We start from the raw sequence: 23,488 nt of genomic DNA, 5'->3' as shown, positions 1-23,488 counted from the left end.
CAGATCCTTGGCGGCAGAAGTTAAGTGGAACGAACAGGCTTATATAGATGTGTTTCTGAATGGGTTATCAGATGTAATTCTTGACGAGGTCGCTACTAGAGAACTCCCTGAAAATTTGGAGGATTTAATTTCTTTTATATCTCGTATTGATGAACGCTTAAGAGAGAGGCAGAACACTCGAGATAGGACCCGTAGACCCTCCTTTAAACTAGCGCCTACCTTTCAAAATTCTGAGTTCGAAGACTTACGTATTCCTGAACCTATGCAGATAGGCAGTACTCATCTCACTGAAAGGGAGAGACAGTACAGGAGAAGGGAGGGTTTATGTATGTATTGTGGAGTCAGGGATCATTTACGCCTAAATTGTCCCAATCGTTCGGGAAACGCTCGCACCTAAGTTCCTCTAGAGGACAGGCCTTGGGTGTTTCTACTTTGTCCTCTATTCACAACTACAAGGAGCTCAGGCTTGTGTTACCCGTTTCTTTAAAGTGGGAGAAGGGAGTAGTTAAGACTATGGCACTAATCGATTCTGGAGCTGCTGAGAGCTTTATAGATCAGGGTTTTGCTGCCAAGCATGCTATTCCATCCCAGTTAAAAGAGACACCTCTGGCTGTCGAGGCCATCGATGGTAGACCGTTACTTGAGCCTGTTATTTTCCATGAGACCATACCGATTAACTTGACTGTTGGCATCCTGCATAAAGAGGATATATCCTTAATGCTCATTTCTTCTCCGTCTATTCCCATAGTCCTGGGGTACTCCTGGCTGAGGAGACACAACCCTATTATTAATTGGGAATCAGGGGAGATAGTTTCGTGGGGAGAGAATTGTCAAGAAAAATGCTTGCGGAAGGTCTTACCTCTTGGATTAACTAATACATCGAATACCTCTGACAATCCTACAGAAACACAAATTCCGCCTCAGTATCTAGATTTAAAGGCAGTATTTGACAAAAAGAAAGCCGATACCTTACCCCCACACAGGTCCTTTGATTGCAAAATTAACCTACTCCCTGGTACCATGCCTCCCAGAGGTCATGTATACCCATTATCTATAAAGGAGAACTCAGTCCTAGAGGAATATATTCACGAGAATTTAGACAAGGGATTCATCAGGAGGTCCTCCTCCCCTGCCGGGGCTGGATTTTTTTTTGTTAAAAAGAAAGATGGTTCTTTGAGACCTTGTATTGATTATCGAGGCTTGAATAAGATAACCATTAAAAATGCCTACCCGATTCCCTTGATCACCGAACTCTTCGATCGTTTGAAGGGCTCTACAATTTTCACCAAGTTAGACCTCAGAGGGGCATATAACTTGGTGAGAATCCAGCAGGGACATGAGTGGATGACGGCATTCAATACTCGATATGGTCACTATGAATATACTGTTATGCCTTTTGGGTTATGCAATGCGCCAGCTGTGTTCCAGGATCTGATAAATGAGGTTCTTAGGGAATTCCAGCAAGATTGCGTCATTGTATACCTAGATGATATACTCATTCATTCTAGTGAGATTGAGATTCATCACAAGCAAGTCAGGAGGGTTTTGCACAAGCTTCTCCAGCATGGCTTGTACTGCAAGTTGGAGAAATGTAGCTTTGATCAAACCCAGGTAACCTTTCTCGGCTATGTGATCTCTGGGGAGGGATTTAAGATGGATCCGGATAAGCTCCAATCCATTCTAGAGTGGCCTTTACCCACAGGTCTTAAAGCCATACAGAGATTTATTGGTTTTTCCAATTATTATAGGCGCTTTATTAAGGGCTATTCTTCCATTATTGCACCTATCACTAACATGACCAAACAGGGGGCTGATACTAAGAATTGGACTACTGAAGCTCTCCTTGCGTTCAAGACTCTCAAGGAGCTTTTCGCTTCCGCTCCAATTTTAGTTCACCCTGACACTTCTCTGCCTTTTTTGCTTGAGGTAGACGCATCAGAGACTGGTTTAGGTGCTGTTCTATCTCAAAGGTTGGGTGTTGATAAACCATTACATCCATGTGGATTTTTCTCTAAAAAATTGACCGGTACTGAAAGCAGGTATGACATTGGTGACAGAGAATTACTAGCGGTTATCAAGGCTTTGAAAGAATGGAGACATTTATTGGAAGGTACATTACATCCTGTTACCATTCTGACAGACCACAAAAACTTGTCCTATATCGGAGAGGCCAAGCGTCTGTCCTCCAGGCAGGCTCGTTGGTCGTTGTTTCTTACCCATTTCAATTACGTTCTGACTTACAGACCTGGGTCAAAGAATTCTAAAGCTGATGCGCTATCTCGCCAATATGAACCCTCTGCTTCAGTTGAACCACTTTTGTCCTCCATTGTACCCAAATGCAATATTATTGCTAATACCAGTCTCAAAATTCATTCTCCGCTACTTGACCAGATCTTGAAGTCACAACATCTAGCTCCCGGAAACACTCCTGAGGGAAGAAACTTTGTTCCTCCTGAACTTCAACTGGAGCTCTTACAATGTTTTCATGAAAGTAAAATAGCTGGTCATCCTGGTATTCGCAAGACATACTCTCTGATATCCAAGGATTTCTGGTGGCCTTCACTTCGAAAAGATATTGAGGAGTTCGTCGCAGCTTGTGAGACTTGTGCCAAGACTAAACTACCTCATGCATCTCCATGTGGCCTGTTACACCCCTTGGACATTCCTGAGAAACCTTGGTCCTGTTTGTCCATAGACTTTATCGTTGATTTGCCTGCTTCCAAGAGACAGACTGTTATTCTCACGGTGGTGGATAGATTTACTAAGATGGCCCATTTCGTGCCATTACCTAAACTTCCGACTTCTCCTGAATTGGCAGAGATTTTTGCGAGAGAGGTTTTTCGCCTACATGGGATTCCTTCAGAGATTGTTTCTGATAGAGGTTCTCAATTTGTCTCACGTTTCTGGAGATCCTTTTGTTCTCAAATGGGCATCAAATTGAACTTCTCCTCTGCCTATCACCCTCAGTCTAACGGAGCTGCTGAACGTACTAATCAAAAGATCGAACAGTATCTGCGTTGCTTTGTTTCCGAACACCAGGACGATTGGGTCGGTCTGATTCCTTGGGCGGAGTTCGCACACAATAACCTTGTTTGCGATTCAACTCGCTCTAGCCCTTTCTTCATGAACTATGGCTTTCATCCTTCGATTTTTCCTTCGGTTTCCTCTTCTCAGGGGATACCGTCGGTTGATGATCATGTCGCCAACCTGAAGAAATTATGGGATCAGACTCGGCAAATTCTATTACATAGTTCCTCGCTGTTCAAGAAACACGCTGACAAACATAGAAGAGCGGCTCCTGTTTTTGTTCCTGGGGATAGGGTATGGTTGAGTACCAAGAATATTCGCCTAAAGGTTCCATCTATGAAATTTGCTCCTCGCTACATAGGCCCTTACAGGGTTCTCACTCGTATCAATCCGGTTGCGTATCGCCTTGCTCTGCCACCTGCCTTACGCATTCCTAACTCTTTTCATGTCTCCTTGTTGAAACCCCTCATTTGCAACAAATTCTCCTCTAAGGTCCCCTCGTCTCGTCCTGTTCAGGTGGAGGGTCGGGAGGAGTACGAGGTCAGCTCCATCATTGACTCCAGAATTTCAAGGGGAAAATTGCAATATCTGGTCAACTGGAGGGGATATGGTCCTGAGGAGAGGAGTTGGGTACCTCAGGAGGACGTCCATGCCTCTCGCCTTCGCAGAGCATTTCACCTCCGCTTCCCATCTCGCCCCGGTTCATTCCGCCCGGTGGGCGTATCTGAGAGGGGGGGTACTGTCAGGGTACCTGAGGCCTCTACCTCTAAGGGAGGTAGAGACTTGGTGGTTTATCCGTCCAGGCGAGCTGTTTCCTCCGTTCCTCGCGGTTCATCCAGTCACTTAAACACCGGCCGCGAGGAATCCACGTCCTTTTCTAGCAGGACGCTCAATACGTGACGTCATGACGCTATCACGAGCAATCTGTCACTCAAGTGTCCGATATCCAATCGGTACTTGTCAGAGGCGTGATTTCCATCCAGAGCCAGGGTATTTAAGCTTACTCCTTACTTCAGCTCATTGCCCTGTCGTGGTTCTAGCTTGTCTAGTCACTCAGTGCTCTGGTATTCTAGTTTGCTCTATTGGTTTTGACTCGGCTCGTTGTACTACCCTGCTTCTCTGTTATCCCTTGACCCGGCTTGTCTCTCGCTTATCTGTCTTCTCGTTCCCTCGACCTCGGCTTGTCTCTGACTATTCTTTACTCTCGGTACGTTAGTCCGGCCATTCTAAGGCCCGGTATACGTACCTTTCCACTCTTTGTACTCTGCGTGTTGGATCCCTGTCCCGATCCTGACATTCAATTAATACAAAACTGCGAGTGTGAGCCTGTCGGAGTGAGTTAGTGTGAGCCTGTCGGAGTGAGTTAGTGTGAGCCTGTCGGAGTGAGTTAGTGTGAGCCTGTCGGAGTGAGTTAGTGTGAGCCTGTCGGAGTGAGTTAGTGTGAGCCTGTCGGAGTGAGTTAGTGTGAGCCTGTCGGAGTGAGTTAGTGTGAGCCTGTCGGAGTGAGTTAGTGTGAGCCTGTCGGAGTGAGTTAGTGTGAGCCTGTCGGAGTGAGTTAGTGTGAGCCTGTCGGAGTGAGTGAGTGTGAGCCTGTCGGAGTGAGTGAGTTAGTGTGAGCCTGTCGGAGTGAGTGAGTTAGTGTGAGCCTGTCGGAGTGAGTGAGTTAGTGTGAGCCTGTCGGAGTGAGTGAGTGAGTGTGGGCCTGTCGGAGTGAGTGTGGGCCTGTCGGAGTGAGTGTGGGCCTGTCGGAGTGAGTGTGGGCCTGTCGGAGTGAGTGTGGGCCTGTCGGAGTGAGTGTGGGCCTGTCGGAGTGAGTGTGGGCCTGTCGGAGTGAGTGTGGGCCTGTCGGAGTGAGTGTGGGCCTGTCGGAGTGAGTGTGGGCCTGTCGGAGTGAGTGTGGGCCTGTCGGAGTGAGTGTGGGCCTGTCGGAGTGAGTGTGGGCCTGTCGGAGTGAGTGTGGGCCTGTCGGAGTGAGTGTGGGCCTGTCGGAGTGAGTGTGGGCCTGTCGGAGTGAGTGTGGGCCTGTCGGAGTGAGTGTGGGCCTGTCGGAGTGAGTGTGGGCCTGTCGGAGTGAGTGTGGGCCTGTCGGAGTGAGTGTGGGCCTGTCGGAGTGAGTGTGGGCCTGTCGGAGTGAGTGTGGGCCTGTCGGAGTGAGTGTGGGCCTGTCGGAGTGAGTGTGGGCCTGTCGGAGTGAGTGTGGGCCTGTCGGAGTGAGTGAGTGAGTGTGGGCCTGTCGGAGTGAGTGAGTGAGTGTGGGCCTGTCGGAGTGAGTGTGCGCACGAAAGAGAGCCTGTCATCAGTGTGTGCGTGTGCGTGTGCGCATATTAGGTACCTGCCCCTCCGATCGCACGAGAGAGGTGTTTTTACTCACTTTTTTTTTTATGCTGTGCCACTTTCGCCGCAGCTGGTACCACCTCCATGGCTGAGATTATCAATCTTTATGATCTCAGCTAAGCCAATGCTTTCCCTTAGGAAAGCATTGGGAGGATTTTGTGCATGCGCAGCAAATGTGCCAATCCGCATCTCCTCAAAGGGATGCATTGAATTAATGAATCTCTGAGGAACATTCAGCGCCTCCATGCAGAGCTTGGAGACCCTGAACGTCGGAATCTCTAGTGGCTGTCTGAATGACAGCCACTAGAGGTGTTACTAAGCAGCAATGTAAGGCACTGTTTACACTGAAAAGCCTGCATGGTATATAGTCACCAGAACAACTACATCAAGTTGTGGTGGTTCTGGTGACTATAGTGTCCCTTTTAAGAATTGCATTTTTCTCGTTGAAAATGACAGGCTCCTAGATTCCAAACAAACTTGTCAAGCCCTGCATCAGTGGGTCTTGAAAAAGTTGGAAAAGTTTTCTAATTCAGCTAACAAAGTTACAAAGAAAATAAATTCATAGGAGAATTTTTATTGTCTTTCTTTTCATTTTCCAAAACAAACCACAAAGTAAAATCAATGTGACTTTTCATTATTGAGAGATTCGTTCTTATCTGCCGTCACATGCTCTGCTCGGTTATTGCTCCTCTGCTAGCAAATGTTTTTATATTCTTTCCAATTTTACAGTATGCTGTAAAACTCTGCGGAGAGGGAAAACCCATGTGATGCATGGCCAAGGAAGAGCATGCATGCCAATTACATTCCATCACCATCCTATGTACACACAGTATTGGTGCACGGAATTCTATTTGGCATAATACTGTGTTGTATTGATTGACGTCCTTATAAATAGGTACAAAGAGCACAGGCAATGCATCTACTGGTAAAGCAGTCGGGTTTTTGTATTGCAGTAGGAAGTGAATATCTTGATCAACATGATAGTTGATAAAAGAATGTAAAGAAAAAAAAATACAAGACATAATTTAAAATATATAATACAATAATTTGGAGAATTTTTATTTTTTTTATTCTGGAATGTTTTAAAAGGGTCTTCATAACTTTTGACACATTCAATTCCTGAACTTAGAGGTGTGGAACATGATTGAAATGTGCTAATAATTGAGACTTGCCTTCGACCTTACTTTGAAGGTTTAGCGGAGCACGTCATTCCTATTAAGTAATGTCGGTTATGAACATTTTATTATAATGTTTTTCCTGCACAATCAAAAATGTTGTATTTGTCAATGTTACAAAGTGGCAGTCATGCCAAATTTGTTTTAAGTTTTTAAAGTTCACCTATGTAAACCTGCTGCCAATTTCAGACTTAAAGGGTTACTCCAACCACCATGACGCCTACTACCATGACCACTTCAAATCACTGAAGTAGTCAGTATGTGTATTGTTTCATCCCTCCCATCTGCTTCTATTCCACAGTTCTTTGTGGTTGTGTTTTTTATTTTATTTTATTTTTCGGTTGAAAAACCCTTCCTCCCTCCACTTGCCTTGTGTCTGAGCCTGCAAAATGGTCAAGTTTGCGTCCGAGGGGCGCAAAACATTAGCACCGGGAGTTTTGGCTGGTGCTTGGTTCTAGTTGAGTAAAACCTTTTTTCAGGTTTTACTGCAAATTGAGAAGGGGTCCTTCTCTACAGTACCGAATAGGGCATATTACACAAGGAAGATCACCCCTATAATAAGGGTTATAGTAACCCTGATGAGTTACAGATTTTCTATAGCTCGGAGGGTCATAAAAAGTTGCATACCAATCACTTCTCAGAGTCTAGGTTTTGTTCTCACACTGCATAGACTACAAACACTGCACTCCTTACATACACACTGGTTCCCTATACACATACACTACACTCCCTGCTGCAGCTCTAAATGTTTGCATAGTGGTGGTGGAATGAGAGGCGGGCCCTGTAGACAGAGTTGGGGCCAGCCTTGTGGGCAGACCCGGGCGGGTTCCTGGCCTTGAGCTATGTAAGGCGCCCCCTCCTTGGCCATAAATACATTTATTACAGTCACGATAGAACATATAAAGCAGTCCCGTTAATCTGAGTCTAAATGCTGCTTGGGACTAAACTACATATCTCGTAGCCCCCTGCTGGACAAAGGTTATGGAATTAAAAGAAATTAAAAAAAAAAAAAACATAGACCTGAATGAGAAATTCCCAACTGGCCAAAGTATCTTTGTTCTGAGAGAGGTGTTCCTGCGGCAAACATTTGAGTGTGCAAGTGCTGCTGTTTCATATTTTTCCCTGATTTTAGTTTACTGTATTATTTTTGCATATTTCTATTTTTTATCTTTATACTTTATTTAAATAGGTAGGGTTAATTCCAGCATGTTGTATCAAATCTGATTTGAAAGTATATGTGTATATATGCAATTATATATATGTATATGTGTATGTACATACACGCTTACGTACATACACTAGCTATATATTGATAGAGAAAATCTGGCTGTGTTAAATATGGAGTAATTTACCAGCAACAAATCTATGTAACTATAGACCAATGTCTTGGTCCATTTGCCGTGTTTGTTCCTAAGGTTTATGCTGTCAAGCTGTTTTTGGAGTCACTGTTCTCAGTACTAGATTAAATATCCTTCTGGTCTGGGGTGTATCAGCCGGCAGATGTGCTGTCATGGTAACTCCAGTTAACCTCTAAATCCACTGGCTTCAGAAGAATTTTAAACCTCCTCAGTTTGCCTTCCACTGTCGATCTGTCGCCTTTAAAGCTGAATTCGAATGAAGCATGGCTAGATGACTAACTGGCTTACGTTCAGACTGCTCAACATGCTTGTATCATTATTACTTCTCTCATCATTAGATTTATTAGGTTGTTGCAATTGTAAAACATCTAAGGATTCCTTTTGCAGGATACGGTGTGCAGTCATAAGGTCAGTGACACGGCTGACTTTACTAGCAATCAAAGACTGCTTCTCCTCATTCATGTAGTTATCATTTTTTAATGCTTCGAACGGCTCTTGGCTTTACAATACTCATTTGTGACTGGCGAGTGTATGAGCACATAAGAAAAGGGGAAAAAAGTTTAATGACACCATTATAAAGTCTAATAAGTGAATCGCTTGAGAATTTACCTCTAATGTGTATCTGATGAGCACAATTTTATAAACGTTGGCTACTTAGGATTAGCGGAGGATATTTCTAATGGTGACATTACCAGAAACTTGTTTTTATAGATCAATTCGCAGCACCTCAAGAGATATCTGAAGACCTGCATGTTCTTTTGGAGAAAAATAAAAATGTGTTGCCGTGGAGGCTGACTTGTGACAAACTATGCCACTTATTCACTAGTCAAATAAGGAGATAAACTAGAAAAATTATTTCACTTGGCCTATCCGTTGTCTGCTTACTTTGACCGGAATGATCTGACTTTACAGTTCCTGACTCACTATAATTATTTCTGTTTCACCTGTAGTTTTGCATTTAATCAGGTTTTAATTTTTTTTTAAATTTGTATAAGGAAAAAGAAGCAGCTTTGTTTTGAAAAAGTTATATTTCAAGCTACAACAAGTTTCCCGTTTATGCCTAGCGGCTTTATGCAGTGTTTTGGTTATTTAGCACACTATATTAGCATCAAGCAGAATTATTGCTAATGATGCTGCTCCTTTAAGATGATTTTGCCTACCAGGAGAAAAAAATTGCAGGAAAAATTGTCTCACGTTTCTTAAAGGAACCTCAAATAATTTGTACTTCCTGGATGTTATGTGCAAACAGTTGAAGCTGAGAGAGGATCTATATTACAGCTAAAGGGTTATAATTATTTCCGCAACGGGTCATTTAGCATAAACATTTCATACAAGCATTGGCTTTAATAGAATATCCACTTAATGTGATAAAAGGCTCACTTGGCATAAAACTCTACTTTTCCTTTAAGCTCTGTGCAAGTATGAAAATTCCAAATGCGTTTTTGAAAAGAAATATTATATAACACTGTTTACATGTTTTACTCCACTGGCATTAGAAGGAGCAGAGGGCCTCCCAAAAATAAATGGTTCGGGCATTCTGCCAAAACAAATCATAGGAAGCAGTTCTGAGTGTTTCTCCTGGCCCTTTGGCTGTAATTGGAATGGATATTCTGAGCCGGCTTACATGTGTGACCCTTAATACTGACCAGGGGATATTAAGGGATCTCGAGAAGCCTGCTGGACCTAATTAGGGGCGCAAAATACTTTTAACGTTTTATCATCTTGCCTCAGACTCTATCCAGTGTAATACGAATGACATGTTAGTTACTTAACCCCTTAATTAACTGCAACAGTCTCTGACATCAGACAGTTGATTTCTAAGGATACGGTTCCACAATTAAATCAGATGGGCAGCTGCAGAAAATAAACACAAAATTCCATGTTGGCAAATCTTTTCTACTGTAAACACTGAAATGCTCAATACCCTATAAATTACATCTTTTGTTATCATTTTTATCATATCGATATGTTTGGCTGCACTATTGGTCTGTTTCTCTTTGTGGTATGTCATTTTCGGAGAACCAAATTATTAAAATCAAGCCTACAATCCTCGCCCATGTTGCAGTTATTGTACTGCTCAAATGACATAGATCAGTTTGGCTCTATGGTATATTGTACTATGATCTTTGTATAGTACACAAGATCCAGTGCTTTGTCTGTTTTTCCAACACATTTTTTTCAAGCTATACCTGTTACATATACTCTACCATAGGAGGGAATTGCACTGCCTCTACGTGTCATTTAGCGCTTAGCACAACTTTTCACATTTTGAGTGTTATAGTCTGTTGATATGTTTCTACATCTTTTTTTGCTTTACAGAATTTTGCTACATTGTTGTCCCCCACACCCCCTGTTTCTTTTATACCATGTCCTCTGAACGAAGAACAGACTTGAGTCATCACTACTTATGTTCTTTGACCATATATTGTTTTTTGTTTGTCCCCTATCTTGTTTATCATTTGTCGGTGCTTTTTTTTGTGCCTGTGTGTCTTTGTTTTTGTTTTTTGTTTTTAATCGAGGGCCTCTCAGTTTTGTGGCTGCTTAATATTCCTCTTTCCCCCTTTTTTTTTTTTTTTTTTTGTATTTGTATATTTTTTTTTTTCTATTTTTCTTAAGTGACACATCTTGCCTTTAATGTCTTCATTAATTTGTCAACCTCTGTAGTAGGGGGTAAAGTAAAAGTGGATAATCTATTCATAGGGAGGCAAGCTTCACTGAATGTTTTGGGTGGATTGAAGACAGAACGTTGACTCTCCTCCCTCTCTTATTTTCTGTGCCCGTCTGCTTGAAAAACATAAATTGCCATGCTGCTTGTTCACCACACGCCACATTTTCCTACCAGTAGGGAATAGTTTTATGCAGCCCATTTTGTACACTTTGGCTCATGGATCAATGATGCCTATTGAGAAATATTTGATTTTTCACCTCCATGCTTCTGAAAAGTAATAATGCTGTTTTCTTTGTGTGCTTATGGCATTTCCAAAGGGCCATAAAAGGCATCCAAACAAATAGGCAAGTCATAATGCTACATCTCGCAACACTTAGGGCTTCACTTATTATCCCTTAACTCCTTCACCACTTGCCCCTTTTATACACATGGGGCTAGAGGGGGGGGGGGGTGGAGATTCTATTATGCACTGCATGTCGTTTGCATCATTCTCAGATTTAAAAAAACAAATATAAAATTATAATTTCTTATGGTTTACTGGAAGTAATGATTCTAGTGGAGCTTTTTAGATTGGATTTCATATTACTTTTATCTGCTGAGATCATTATTCACTTAATACAATATTATAGTTTAAATAAAACATTTAGCTAAATTGTGCTGATATGGAGAGACAAAACTTCCCACAGCTTAATTATTTTTGTCTATACTCGCACCCATTTGGTGTTTTGTGTCTGAAATCTCAGGTACCCTTTAAAATCTTTTTAGAATCAATTTTGGTAGAGTGAAACGGTGAAGAAGTCTATCACCGATTGAGTAAAATACTTTGCAGTAGCAAAACGCAGCACATTAAACATATGTTGACATAATTACCAGAGGGCTAATAATCTATATGTTTCTTCCCAAAGGAACTCAAAGCTCTTAGCATGCACTCTCTGACGTAAGCAAATTGTCTGCCAATAGATAATGTTATTTTATGTTTTGCTGTCACCGGCTCTGCAGTACTCTGGTTTTATATATCATTTCTCATTCTGTCCTCAATGAAAAATGCATGTAAGCAGTGTAAGCTATGCCTGCTATCTTAAAAAATACATATTTACCCATAAGGGAAGAAAAAAACAATTTCTGGTTGTTGTGGTTTTTTGTTTGTTTGTTTGTTTTTTTCTTACGAGATCTTGGTAATTTAAGAATTTGAACATGTCTGTGCCTTAAGTTAATGTTCTGCCCAAGATGCAAAACGTTAAAATTTGGATGTTTTCAGACATCTTACAAGAACTGTCGCTTCTCATAAGGGGACAGTTCTTCAGTCTCTAGTAAACGCTGTTAAAATGGGGCGAGTTTAAAATACTGGGGCGAGTTTTGCGGCAGAAGCAAGTATAAAATTACCTTTGCCGCACATCTGTGTCCAGATCATTGACATCATGCCATGATGCTCTGGGTGTTCACATGCATGCTTGGGCATCTGCAGGGGCAATGCTACACATGCACATGCCCTCGTAGCGACTGTTCGCACAGCACTGTGGGGTTTAAATTAATTTACATGATATGCTCTGACTGTGCCAGGACAGTCTGTCATACAATGTAAACTGAAAATTCTAAGAACTTTCAGGAAGAAAAAAGGCAACCCATAGCTAAACTGTGCATCAAATGTTTTTTTTTTTTCTTTCTTTTTAAAATGTCTGTTTTAGTATCATCAAGCAGATTTAATGGACACGGCTACGTTTCGACCTGTACCCAGGTCTTTATCAAGCTTGATAAAAACTTGGGAACAGGTTGAAACGTTGGCATGTCCCTTAAATCTTCTTGAAGTTATCACAGTGAGTGCCTGATATTTTTTTTATTTTGGTATCTGATTGATTGGGGTATGCGGACCCATGCTCAGTTAGCACCCTGTGATTTTTATGATTAAGTGCCACCCCGTCTTTCTTTTGTTTTAGTATTACGTCACACTTCGGTATGTGCGCACATATCTGAATATTAACTTGGCTTTCCTCCATACATCTTTATTTGGATTCAAATTCCCAAATGTTTGAATGGCTAATTATACAGATCAAAACCACGGTTCAGCCAACCCACCAACCTCTTCTACTTGGTATGAACAAAGCCAATAGTTGTAAAGCAAGGGATGTTGCGAAGTAGCAAAAGAACAGTGGCTACAAATTTTTAGCCCCTTCCAGCCTTATTTTTGCTTGCTATTCAGAACTCTGCGTCTTGTTTATTTAATCATTACATTTACATACTTTGTCATTACCTAACCTGGAAAATCAGTAGAATAGGTTATCAGAAAATAGGGAATTGGTTATTTATTTTTAAATTTTACAAATGATGAGGGCGAAAAAGCACAATTGCAGATTTTGTAAGGACACTCAAGGTTACTAATGAAAGATGCTTGAAGGAACACTACTCTGTTCAAATACAACAATAAAAATCACTGTTTAGTAGAAATACCCCCAAATGAAACATGCATGCCTTTAATTATGTATTTTTTTTCATTGTGGTTATGTCTAAAAACAGCTTGCAAAAGCTGCAGATCTTGTGTCTGCAGCCTTTGCAACCCTCCCCTTCTAATCCAGCCCAGACTTCATGACTGTCCAATCACAGGCTTCTTAATGCAGCTCAATGAGAAGTCTTTGCAAGGCAATAAAAGTTTTCGAATGCCAAGCATCGCTTCTCACCTCTCTCAGGCGAAAGCTCTCTGTCCGAGGTAAACCCGGTGGTGTGTAGCTTAGCTCCTTGGTCGAGTGTGATAAACAGGAGCTTCTGGTTCTCTGGTTTATGTAGCGGAGGTCGGGGAGCAGCATGCCCGCAGACCCCAAGGTAAGAAATCAAGCTATTCTTCCAGGTAAAGAATCATACAGTTTGACTACTTACATGGGGGTGGATGCTAGTACAATCCTGGTGCCGTAACCACATTATGGATCTTGGCGTGTTCTTTTAAATCAGACAGGGGCTCTCAGAAACCAGATCAGGGCCCTGACTTTGTCTCCCCAGCAACATTAATTTTGGAGATGGGGAGGAATCCCAGTTGTTAAAGAGATATCCATCCACATTTAGATGATATTCCACCGGTTCAACAATTTTGAGAAGAAAAGGACATGTCCTAGTATGTTAAGGAGCCAAATGCCTGACCGTGTAAGAACTGGTAATGCTCGGGAGAATTGATTTCTTGAAAAGATTGGATAAACCTCAAATGCCAAGGAGAGTTTTTATTGTGACGTTAGGAGATTAACATAATGCTTCACACAAATCTCTAGCATATAAAGTGTATGTGGAATTTTTTTTTATTTTATTTTTTATCTATTTCATTTGTTTTGTAATCCATATATGTCCTTACATTTTATTTTATACTTGTGTATATATGTGGTAGGTATTGGTGCGTTATCTTAGTGTATATTTGTGATTAGATATATAATGTGGAGGATATGTGACTCGCTCTCTATTATACTAATTAAATTGAATTCTAGAACAGTAAACAGAAATTTGGTGTGCATTGATATGTGTATAAAGATTTGTGGACCACTGCCACCAGGAAATTTGTTACAGTGATCTATTTCGGTTTTAAAATTGATGCAGCTCTGCCTCCTTGGTTGAAATTATAAAGTTTTATATAGAAAAGCATTGGAAGGCTATCAATATGCTGTGCTGTGCCAATCAGCATCTCCTCATAGAGATGTATTGAATCAATGCATCTCTGAGGAGTGTTCAGCATGATGCTGAATGTTACTGCTGCACATTGTGCAGCACTGACCCAGGAAACATCTCTAGTGACCATCTAAGTAACTGCCACTAGAGGTGTTCCTAGGCAGTAATGCAAACACTTTTCTCTGGAAAGGCAGTGTTTACATTAAAATGCATGCAGTGACAGTCAGTACATACCAGAACAACTACATTAAACTGTAGTTGTTTTGGTGACTGTAATGTCCCTTTAAAAGTCACTCAACACTGCAAGCTTGCAGGATTCATAGCATGAAGTGGCAAGTCATTTTTGAGGCCTGGCTAGTAGCCTAGGACTTGAAATTTTGAGAGAGATATATCTGTCCTCTATAGATAAACGTGCAATGTAAATACACAGACAATCCCTTGGAAGTACACACAGCCAGGCGTTCTAAATAAACTCTTGTATCACGTGTTAATTTGTCTTCTAAGAGGTGGAAGCAGTGTCCCGTGGCCTTCCCACCTCTTACTTATTTATTTAAGCGACTCATGCGTTCGACATTTGAGGCAAAGTAGCTGTGATATCAGAATGGCTGTTGCTGTAAGTATTGGCACAAGGATGTTGCTCTTGGCTGGAGAAATGAAGGAAAGCAGAATTTATGCTTCTCGCTGGATACGGAATAGCAAACAGGATTGCTATGGAGATGTGTTACTAAATAAGGTTTTGCTACTTCATTAGACATGACCTTCCAATGAAGATTTCCCCCGAGACTGGTTTGATGTATAAAATCCTTTAATTGGGTTTGACCCAGTGCTAAGGCAGACTCATACCAAAAGTATGCATGTGCAGAATAACCTTTTTAAAGCCTACCCTCATTCCTGCGTTCTTTATTTATTTGTAGAGTTAGTTACCTCCCCAGTTGAGCACTATTTTGCTTGTTTGGTTTTAGAAAATGCACGCTCTTGCAATCTTGATTGTTAACGTAAAAAAAGTGTTTTTCATGCACATAATATATTTTAATTTTATTTATAAGTAGTTACTGTATATGGCTGCAGTTGTGTTCCCAATAGATCAGTAGTAGTAATGTGGAACTTTCACATTATGGGCAAGCTGAGAGTCGTACACACTAGAGCAGTCAAAACTTTGCAATTGTTATGCAATCTTAAAAGGGCACAGTGAGCACCATAACATGTTACTTGTAGAGATTGTAGAAATTCTGGTGGAAAGAGTCTGTGGGCCATGTTCCATTGGTTCATGTCAAACCGTTTTTTATTTATTAAAAAATTTTTATTAACTTGTCTCAAGCATTCTAGCATGACATAGTCATAACAATTTGGATGGATTATTGTGAAAAGTCTACTTCCTTTTTATTGGAGCAGCGTCAGAGGGACTGGGCCAAGCATGTCCAACTTGCGGGCCACATGCGGCCCAAAATGGATATATTTACGGCCCACCTGCCCCTGGGCCGTTTTGTACTGTGGTTGTGAACAGCTGCAAGACAGGAAAGATATTCTTGTCTTCCCTCCCACTGACTGCGTGCTCCCGCATGCCAGCCCACTCTCCCTTCTCTCCTGGTCACCGTGTCAGAAGAGCGTCTGTACTGCTTGAGCTGAGAAGAGCAGGGCTGGACCTGGAGGATTGGCAGCTCATCTTAAAGTAGGGGAAGAGGGGTTTGGGGACCTTCCTGTGTAGTGTGTTAAATTGGGGGGGGAGGAAGGGGGCCAATGTATTACATTGAGGGAGGGAGTGGGGCAGTGTATTAATATGGGGCAGTGTATTAATTTAATTAGAGTGGTGGGAGGGGGGTGTTAAACTGGGAAAGGGAGGACAGTGTATTAAATGAGTGGAGGAAGGAGTGGGCAGTGTATTGGATTTGATGGCAATGTATTAGAATGGGGGGGAGGGGGCAGTGTATTGGATTTGGGGGCAATGTATTAGAATGGGGGGGGGGGGGGGGAGGCAGTTTATTCGATTTGGGGCCAATGCATTGGATTTGTGGGACAGTGTGTTAGAATGGGGGTCAGGGAGCAGTATATTAGATTGGGTCTGCATGGGGTGCTGAACGCTCCCCATGGAGATGCCGATTGGCCCGGCAGCGTTTTGCCACACATGCACACATAGCCAGCTTTTTTTTATTCTGTACTTTTCAAAATAAACCTGTTTCTATGATAGCTGAAGTTTTAGTTTTTTTTGCGGCCTACATAAACTTAGTCTATATTTAGCCCATGTTAGCCTTTGAGTTTGACAAGCTTGAGCTAGGCGAAGGCACCAGGGGAGCCTATTTTTTTTTGGCCTAAATGCTCAAAAGATTTGATACAAACTAGAGGTTGGAGCCAACTGACTTTCACCATAACCACTTTAGTGAGTAGTAGTTATGGTGCTTACAGCGCTCTTTTAATTAGCAGGAAGCATAATCATTAAAACAATAACGATCTATGAATACAACTTAAAATAGGCTTACATATTAAATAAAATTTGTGGAGCCTCTTTTGATCAATATTGATGCAGCTCATTCCTCTTGGGTACTTTAGAAAATCAAAATGTGACAATTTCACCTGACACCAGGGAATTAACAAAAATTATAAAATATAACTTAAGGGGACACTCCAGGCAGCTCTTTTTACTTACCTCGTTCCAGCGCCGGGAGCCTCGTGAAGCCGCGCCCCCTATTTCGTCAAAATGACTAAATAGGCGGGCGCGAGCAGGGAGCAATCAGACGCTTCCATTCGGAATTGTCATTGCTCCCTTGTGCGCATGTGTGGCTTTGCCGCACAGACTTCATAGGGCGGCATTCATGTCGCCCTATAAAGTCCTGAGCGCACTACCGCGCGGCCGTGAGCTGAGCTGACTGACAGCTCATCTCGCAGTCTTTGTCCGCCCCCTCTCTTCTTCTGACAGGCAGGAGAGAGAAGGCGCGCACACAGTGCCTTCTCTCTCCTGCACACGTCAGACATATTTTAATACCTATAGAATGTAAGCTCGATTGAGCAGGGTCTTCTTCAACCTATTGTTCCCGTAAGATTATTTGTAATTGTCCTATTTATAGTTAAATCCCCCTCTCATAATATTGTAAAGCGCTACGGAATCTGTTGGCGCTATATAAATGGCAATAATAATAATAATACGTCTGACGTGTACATGGCCTTTTTTAGGGCCATACATGATAGGATGTCCCTCTGGTGGCCGTCTGAGTGACTGCCACTGGAGGTATTCCTATCAATCAATGTAAACACTGTATTTTCTCTGAAATGCCTGCAGGGAGCTATAGAGCTCACCTGAACAACTACATTAAGATGTAGTTGTTCAGGTGACTTTAGTGTCCCTTTAATTTATAGGTACACAGCTTCCCAAGGTTACCTCCCATATGGTAACCGATTTTGCAGAAAAATATATACACACAATATTTAGGGATCTTGCTGGTGAACCTATAAACCCAAATATAACATAATGTGACACTGTTAAATTAGTTACAAATGCAAATAATTTGATTGCACGCACCGAATTACGATGGTAAAAAGCACCCTATCCCTGCCACCCACGATATCAACAGGGGGCTTGAAGTTCTTCCTTTTGATTCTTTCTCTGGACTGGTCTTTTCAATCACCAGAGAATAATTTACCAGAGGTTTTCCAAAACAAGGACATTTATTGTATAAAATAAAATATATTGCACTAGTTATGAGAAAGTACAGATGTGCTGTTTGTTATATTGTGATTTATCTGCTGACCTGAGGACTGGCATTATAAATTAGTAGACGTTCCACTCCCTACTACCCCAACTATTTTTGCAACACATGTTTTCATTTGCGATTACTCTAGTCCTTTTCCCCAGAGACATTTGGTTTTATAAATTGCTCCCATGTGAAACTGAGATCCAGTAATTAAATTGCTTGTGATGTGCAGCAAGATAATGACCTATTTGTTTTATTGAGCAGACTGACACAAGATCAGAATAAATAAACCAATTATCAACTTATATTCGTTCCGTTAACAAACCAAACATCTACACCTTTGCAGTGGTGTATACTTTGGGGGATACACAAACAAAGTGTTTACAATGCATAAAACAAAGGTGAGGTATATTATGCAACCAATATATTTTAAATTACCTCTAAAGAGTGCTCGTCTGTCATTAAGTGCATACACACTAAATACTCTTGTGTAATCAATGTAGTACACAGTTTGGTAGATAATCACGAACCTAGAGCTGCCTCTTATAAAATGGGTTGTTCCTTTTATCGCCATAGAAAAAAGGGAAGAAATAACATAGTATGATAACGTTTATCACAGATAAAATACAACCCAAGGCATTAGAAGGCTTAAACTAGAATTGGTGGAACATTGTGAGAAGCTGTAGCCTTCTATGGACTATGCAGGAACTTTGCATCTCCCCGCATTTGGTTATGAATTAGTACTGCAAGTTTCCCCCTCTGTATTGCCCTAGATGGTTTGGGTAGAACTGTCTCCAAAGACTTCACGTATTGAGTGGGCCATGTCCACTGGCGCATTTCGCCCCTCCTGGGGTTTTGTCAAACATGGATAATACAGATCCGGTCTTGGTTGTATTAACAACACTTTACACCTTACCTTTATGTTTGTTTTATGTAATGTGAACACACGATTAGAATATTATACTCAGAATAGAAAGTACACAACAGTGCGGCACATTGCCTATTTGATATGGGTCATAGCAATGCTGAGTATTTTAACGGTGTACCAATGTTTTATTTGAATGTTGGCAAGAAGCAAACTAGTGGTGGCATATGGTTTATACATCTGTGGCGTTGTGTAGTACAGTACATCTCAAGAAAAGAGGCATACGTTTATTTTATTTAACCCCTTAAGGACCCATGACATGTCTGACATGTCATGATTCCCTTTTATTCCAGAAGTTTGGTCCTTAAGGGGTTAAAGGGATACACCAGCATTAAATCCCCATATATCTTTCTCTGATTTCTGTCTGTTTCTCATTTGCAGTAATTAACATTTAGTTCAATTGCTTCTTAGGCACTTTTTTTTCTTTTTTTAAACTAATTGACTTTTTGATGTGGCTAAGCTAGCCTAGCAAAGCCTGGTCCTACACAAGCGGACATCTAGTCCTAGTAGGTTAACTGTGACTCATCCATTCTATGAATTGCGTAACACTTAAATTTAGATCAATGAACCTTGTCAGCTGATATTGTATCTGCTAACACGATTGCAGTGTAGGTGGGATGCGAAGCCATGGTGTGTTTAACACTGTAACAATGGCATAGTTAAAGTATTAAAAAACAATAGACAACTTTCGAGTGTATCGTGTGGAAAATCTCCAGTCAAGGCAATTATTCTCAGTAATGCAATTAAAATTAGCATTGTGGATGATCTTTGAATATTGATGTTTTCGAGCCAGTATACTATAAAATAAGTTTATACATTTTGTAAAGTACTGTTGGGTGGAAAAAAAAACTGAATTTTTTCTGTGGATCGTTATATATGCGCACTATACCTAGATCTACAAATTACAAATTAGTTTATTTTCTTCTTTTTTTTTTTTTTTTTCCTTTGTTGCTGAAAATGAGTCACATGAGCTCTGAAACTACTGCAGTTTTATAGCTTCATTTACTCTTAAGAGATTGCAATTCACATTTGCTAAGTTGTTTCCTAACCTTCCATCTGTCATTTTGCTTTCAGTGGACTCATTTGTATAAAAATGGCGTGATTTGCTTTGTGAGCCAATTATTTTGTAGGCCCTTACACATATTTTCTTAGCAGCATGCTAATCTGATTTTCCTACCAAATAATTTACCTGCTTGAGATATTGGGATGCAAAAGTGCTTGTTTGTTGTTTTTTTTTTTTTTTTTTTTTTGGTTTTTTTATTTTATTTTTATTGCATCACTTTTCCTGTATTTTTTTTAAATGTTATATTTATTTATTTCACTAGATCTCTAATATGTAGTCCATCCGCATTGGATATCTCCAAGCCGTGCTGTTGCTCTAAATAGCCCACGTTTTCCTATGTTTGAAGCCCTTAAGTGCTATAATGTTTTATCTATACTTAGAGATACTCTAAGGACCATAAACACTACAAAGGACTGTAATGGTTGTGATACCAGGCGTCCCTTGATGCCCAGCAGTCTATGAACGTTTTAACATTCACTTTTTTTTTTTTTTTTTTTTTTTAAATGTCTTCCGGTTTGCACTCCTATACTAAAGCAGATTGCAGTGTCGATTTTATGCCAATGTGATCACTATTCATTGGTGGAGGGTTGCTATGGTAATGGAGCAGTAAGAACTTCCGTATAGAATATACATGGATATTCAAAGGACTGTGGGAGCCTAACATAGCCAGATAAGATCAGTTTCTAATTGTTTATCATAAGATGGAGTCTAAGTATTCTTGACCTTGTAACCACTACAGAGCTCTGTGTGGTTGTGTTTGAAGTATGCCATAAAGTAAATGGCATCCTGATTATTTTTTTTGTGTGTCTGTGTGTGTCTGTGTGTGTCTGTGTGTGTCTGTGTCATAAGCATCAGATGTACATTGTTGGACTTGCATGTCCAGGATTTAGGAGTTGTGAAAGTCTTGCAGGAATCATAATGCATGAATGACCGCAATGAATTTCAGGGATACACACGTCCGTAACGTGTTTAGAAAGAAAATAATTTACGACTTATACCAGTTTTTATGGTTTTGCAATTATAAGAAATGCAATCATATTTATACAGTGATCAGTAATGAAATATTTCCCTATGAGAAACGGGACGCAACAATACTTTGGAAATCCCTATAAATCTGATCACAATTAAACGAGGAAATGAAAAGGACGTACTTATTCAAAAAATATACTTTATCAAGTCCAACCAGATGTTGAGTTCATCTGCTGAGAATTAAGGATTGCAGGACTTTCTCTGTTCAGTGATGCCTTTTACTTCATATTATGTTGTTCTGTAGGCATACACGTTTTTATATTTGGCAAAGATAAGAAAAGCAATAGTATTTATGTAATGAACAGGTGTGGCATTTTTATTTATGGGAAACAAACTGTGTCATAATGATACGTTGGAAATTCTTACAACAGTAAAACAAGAAAAATAAAAAGTGGTTATATTAAGACTATGCGTGGAGTCCCTGACTCCAGCATTGGGGTTATCAAGCAGTGTCCTTTGAACCCATGTCTCCAGTCTCTGTGTGACTCTTTCCCGTAGGGTTAGGTTTTTTACCAATATCCCAGCTCTCCCCTAATCCTCAATAATGTATATTATATTTCTACCATTTCAGCTTGTGATGGGAAATGTTGTTGTCCCTCAGCATGGGAAATGTTGTTGTCCCTCAACATTTTGGGGGCAGTGCAGGATTTAGGGCTGCATGAGCCTGGGTCCTAAAATATGGTGAATCTAACAAGAGAATTTGAAATTCCATTCTCATTGTAATAATACTTCTGGGCCAACTTTTGTACTTTCATACATTCCTGCTTAGGGAAATTACCCACTTGTGAAGAACTGTGAGACGTCTTCACTCATTCCCAAGTTTACATATCATTAATATTGACTTGTGTTTTTGTTTCTTACCTCAGGCCCTGCTGAACACGCAAAGCAAGCTTAGAACACTAGTTCCGAATTTCACATTCAACCTGGGCTTTTCTGGGAAATTCTATCACACAGGTAAAGTGATAATTACTTCTATGTTTAACCCTTTCCATCCTGGTTCAACCAGGATACTGTTTTATATTTTTGATTATTTGTCTCTACTCCGTCTTCACAGAGGTAAATGTCTCTTATGAAACTTGCAACTGTGGGGAAGTTACCAATACCCCAGCCACAAAAATACATCTGAAACTGCAATTAGCAGTAATACAGGATTCGATTGTGAATACACATGAGCAATTTCAAGGGACACTATAGTCACCAGAACAACTACAGCTTAATGTAGTAGTTCTGGTGAGTATAATGGCTCCCTTCAGGCATTTTCATGTAAACACTGTCTTTTCAGAGAAAAGGCAGTGTTTACATTGCCTCTAGGGACACCTCCAAGTGGCCACTCCTCAGCTTCCTGGCTTCCTGGCTCAGTGCTGCACAGTAGGCAGCCCTGTCGTTCAGCGTCCCCACGCTCTGCATGGAGACGCTGAATTTTCCTCGTAGAGATGCATTGATTCAATGCATCTCTACTAGGAGGTCCTGATTGGGCAAAACAGCATTTGGCCCCACCCCTGTGCCAATTTTAGCCAATCCAATGTTTTCCCGCTAAAAATTGGCCATTTCGATGCCGCAAAGAGGGGGACCCACGTGGCGCTGGAAGTAAGGTGAACTTTATCCTTTTATAGGGTGGGTAAAGGGGGGAAAGCAACCTAAATGGTGGGTTTAGCACTATAGGGTCAGGAATACATGTTTGTGTTCCTGACCCTATAGTGATCCTTTAATGAGTATTTCCCACACAACACTTCCCTTTCTTCCCCCCAAGCACCCCTACCCCCCCCCAGCAGTACCCCTATCCCCCCCAGCAGTACCCCTATCCCCCCCAGCAGTACCCCTATCCCCCCCAGCAGTACCCCTATCCCCCCCAGCAGTACCCCTATCCCCCCAGCAGTACCCCTATCCCCCCCAGCAGTACCCCTATCCCCCCCAGCAGTACCCCTATCTCCCCCAGCAGTACCCCTATCTCCCCCAGCAGTACCCCTATCTCCCCCAGCAGTACCCCTATCTCCCCCAGCAGTACCCCTATCCCCCCCAGCAGTACCCCTATCCCCCCCAGCAGTACCCCTATCCCCCCAGCAGTACCCCTATCCCCCCCAGCAGTACCCCTATCCCCCCCAGCAGTACCCCTATCTCCCCCAGCAGTACCCCTATCCCCCCCAGCAGTATTCCTACCCCCCCAGCAGTATTCCTATCCCCCCCCCCCACCCCCCCCCCCCCCAGCAGTACCCCTATCCCCCCACAGCACCCCTCTCACACACTTGCACAGCACCCCTCATACACACACGCACCTCCTCACACACACGCAATTGCCGTGTTGGCACTTTAAGGAAAAAAAAGTTGGCATGTATTGCGGTTTGGGCACTCGGGCTCAAAAAGGTTCGCCATCACTGCTCTATACTATTAAATGAACAACAAAGAGCTCTGACTTCTGTACTTCTACATTCTGCAGATCAATGTGACGTTACAGAGCAGTGACTGTACCTGGGTTAGTTGGTTTTGAAAGATTTAAAAGTCCAGTCCGCACAAATTCCTTTTGATAGAGGGGAAATAAAATGTTAATGTGCAGTGATAGGTGTCCGTGATCTGGTATTCTACACAGCTG

The 23,488-nt window shown here is 41.5% G+C and overlaps 1 protein-coding gene across 1 annotated transcript in view; it reads left to right on the top strand.

Annotated features, from left to right (window-relative positions):
- Window positions 1-23,488, top strand: part of NDST2 (N-deacetylase and N-sulfotransferase 2) — a 160,926-nt gene that overhangs the window by 109,629 nt on the left and 27,809 nt on the right. The window contains exon 3 of the mRNA XM_063434870.1: window positions 21,768-21,855. Within this exon, the coding sequence (XP_063290940.1) occupies window positions 21,768-21,855 (88 nt within the window). The remainder of the gene's footprint in view (window positions 1-21,767; window positions 21,856-23,488) is intronic.

Source organism: Pelobates fuscus, chromosome 10, assembly GCF_036172605.1.
Source record: "Pelobates fuscus isolate aPelFus1 chromosome 10, aPelFus1.pri, whole genome shotgun sequence".
Lineage (NCBI taxonomy): Eukaryota > Metazoa > Chordata > Amphibia > Anura > Pelobatidae > Pelobates > Pelobates fuscus.
Note: the sequence above shows the minus strand (reverse complement) of the source record. Positions and strands in the feature narration are given on the sequence as shown.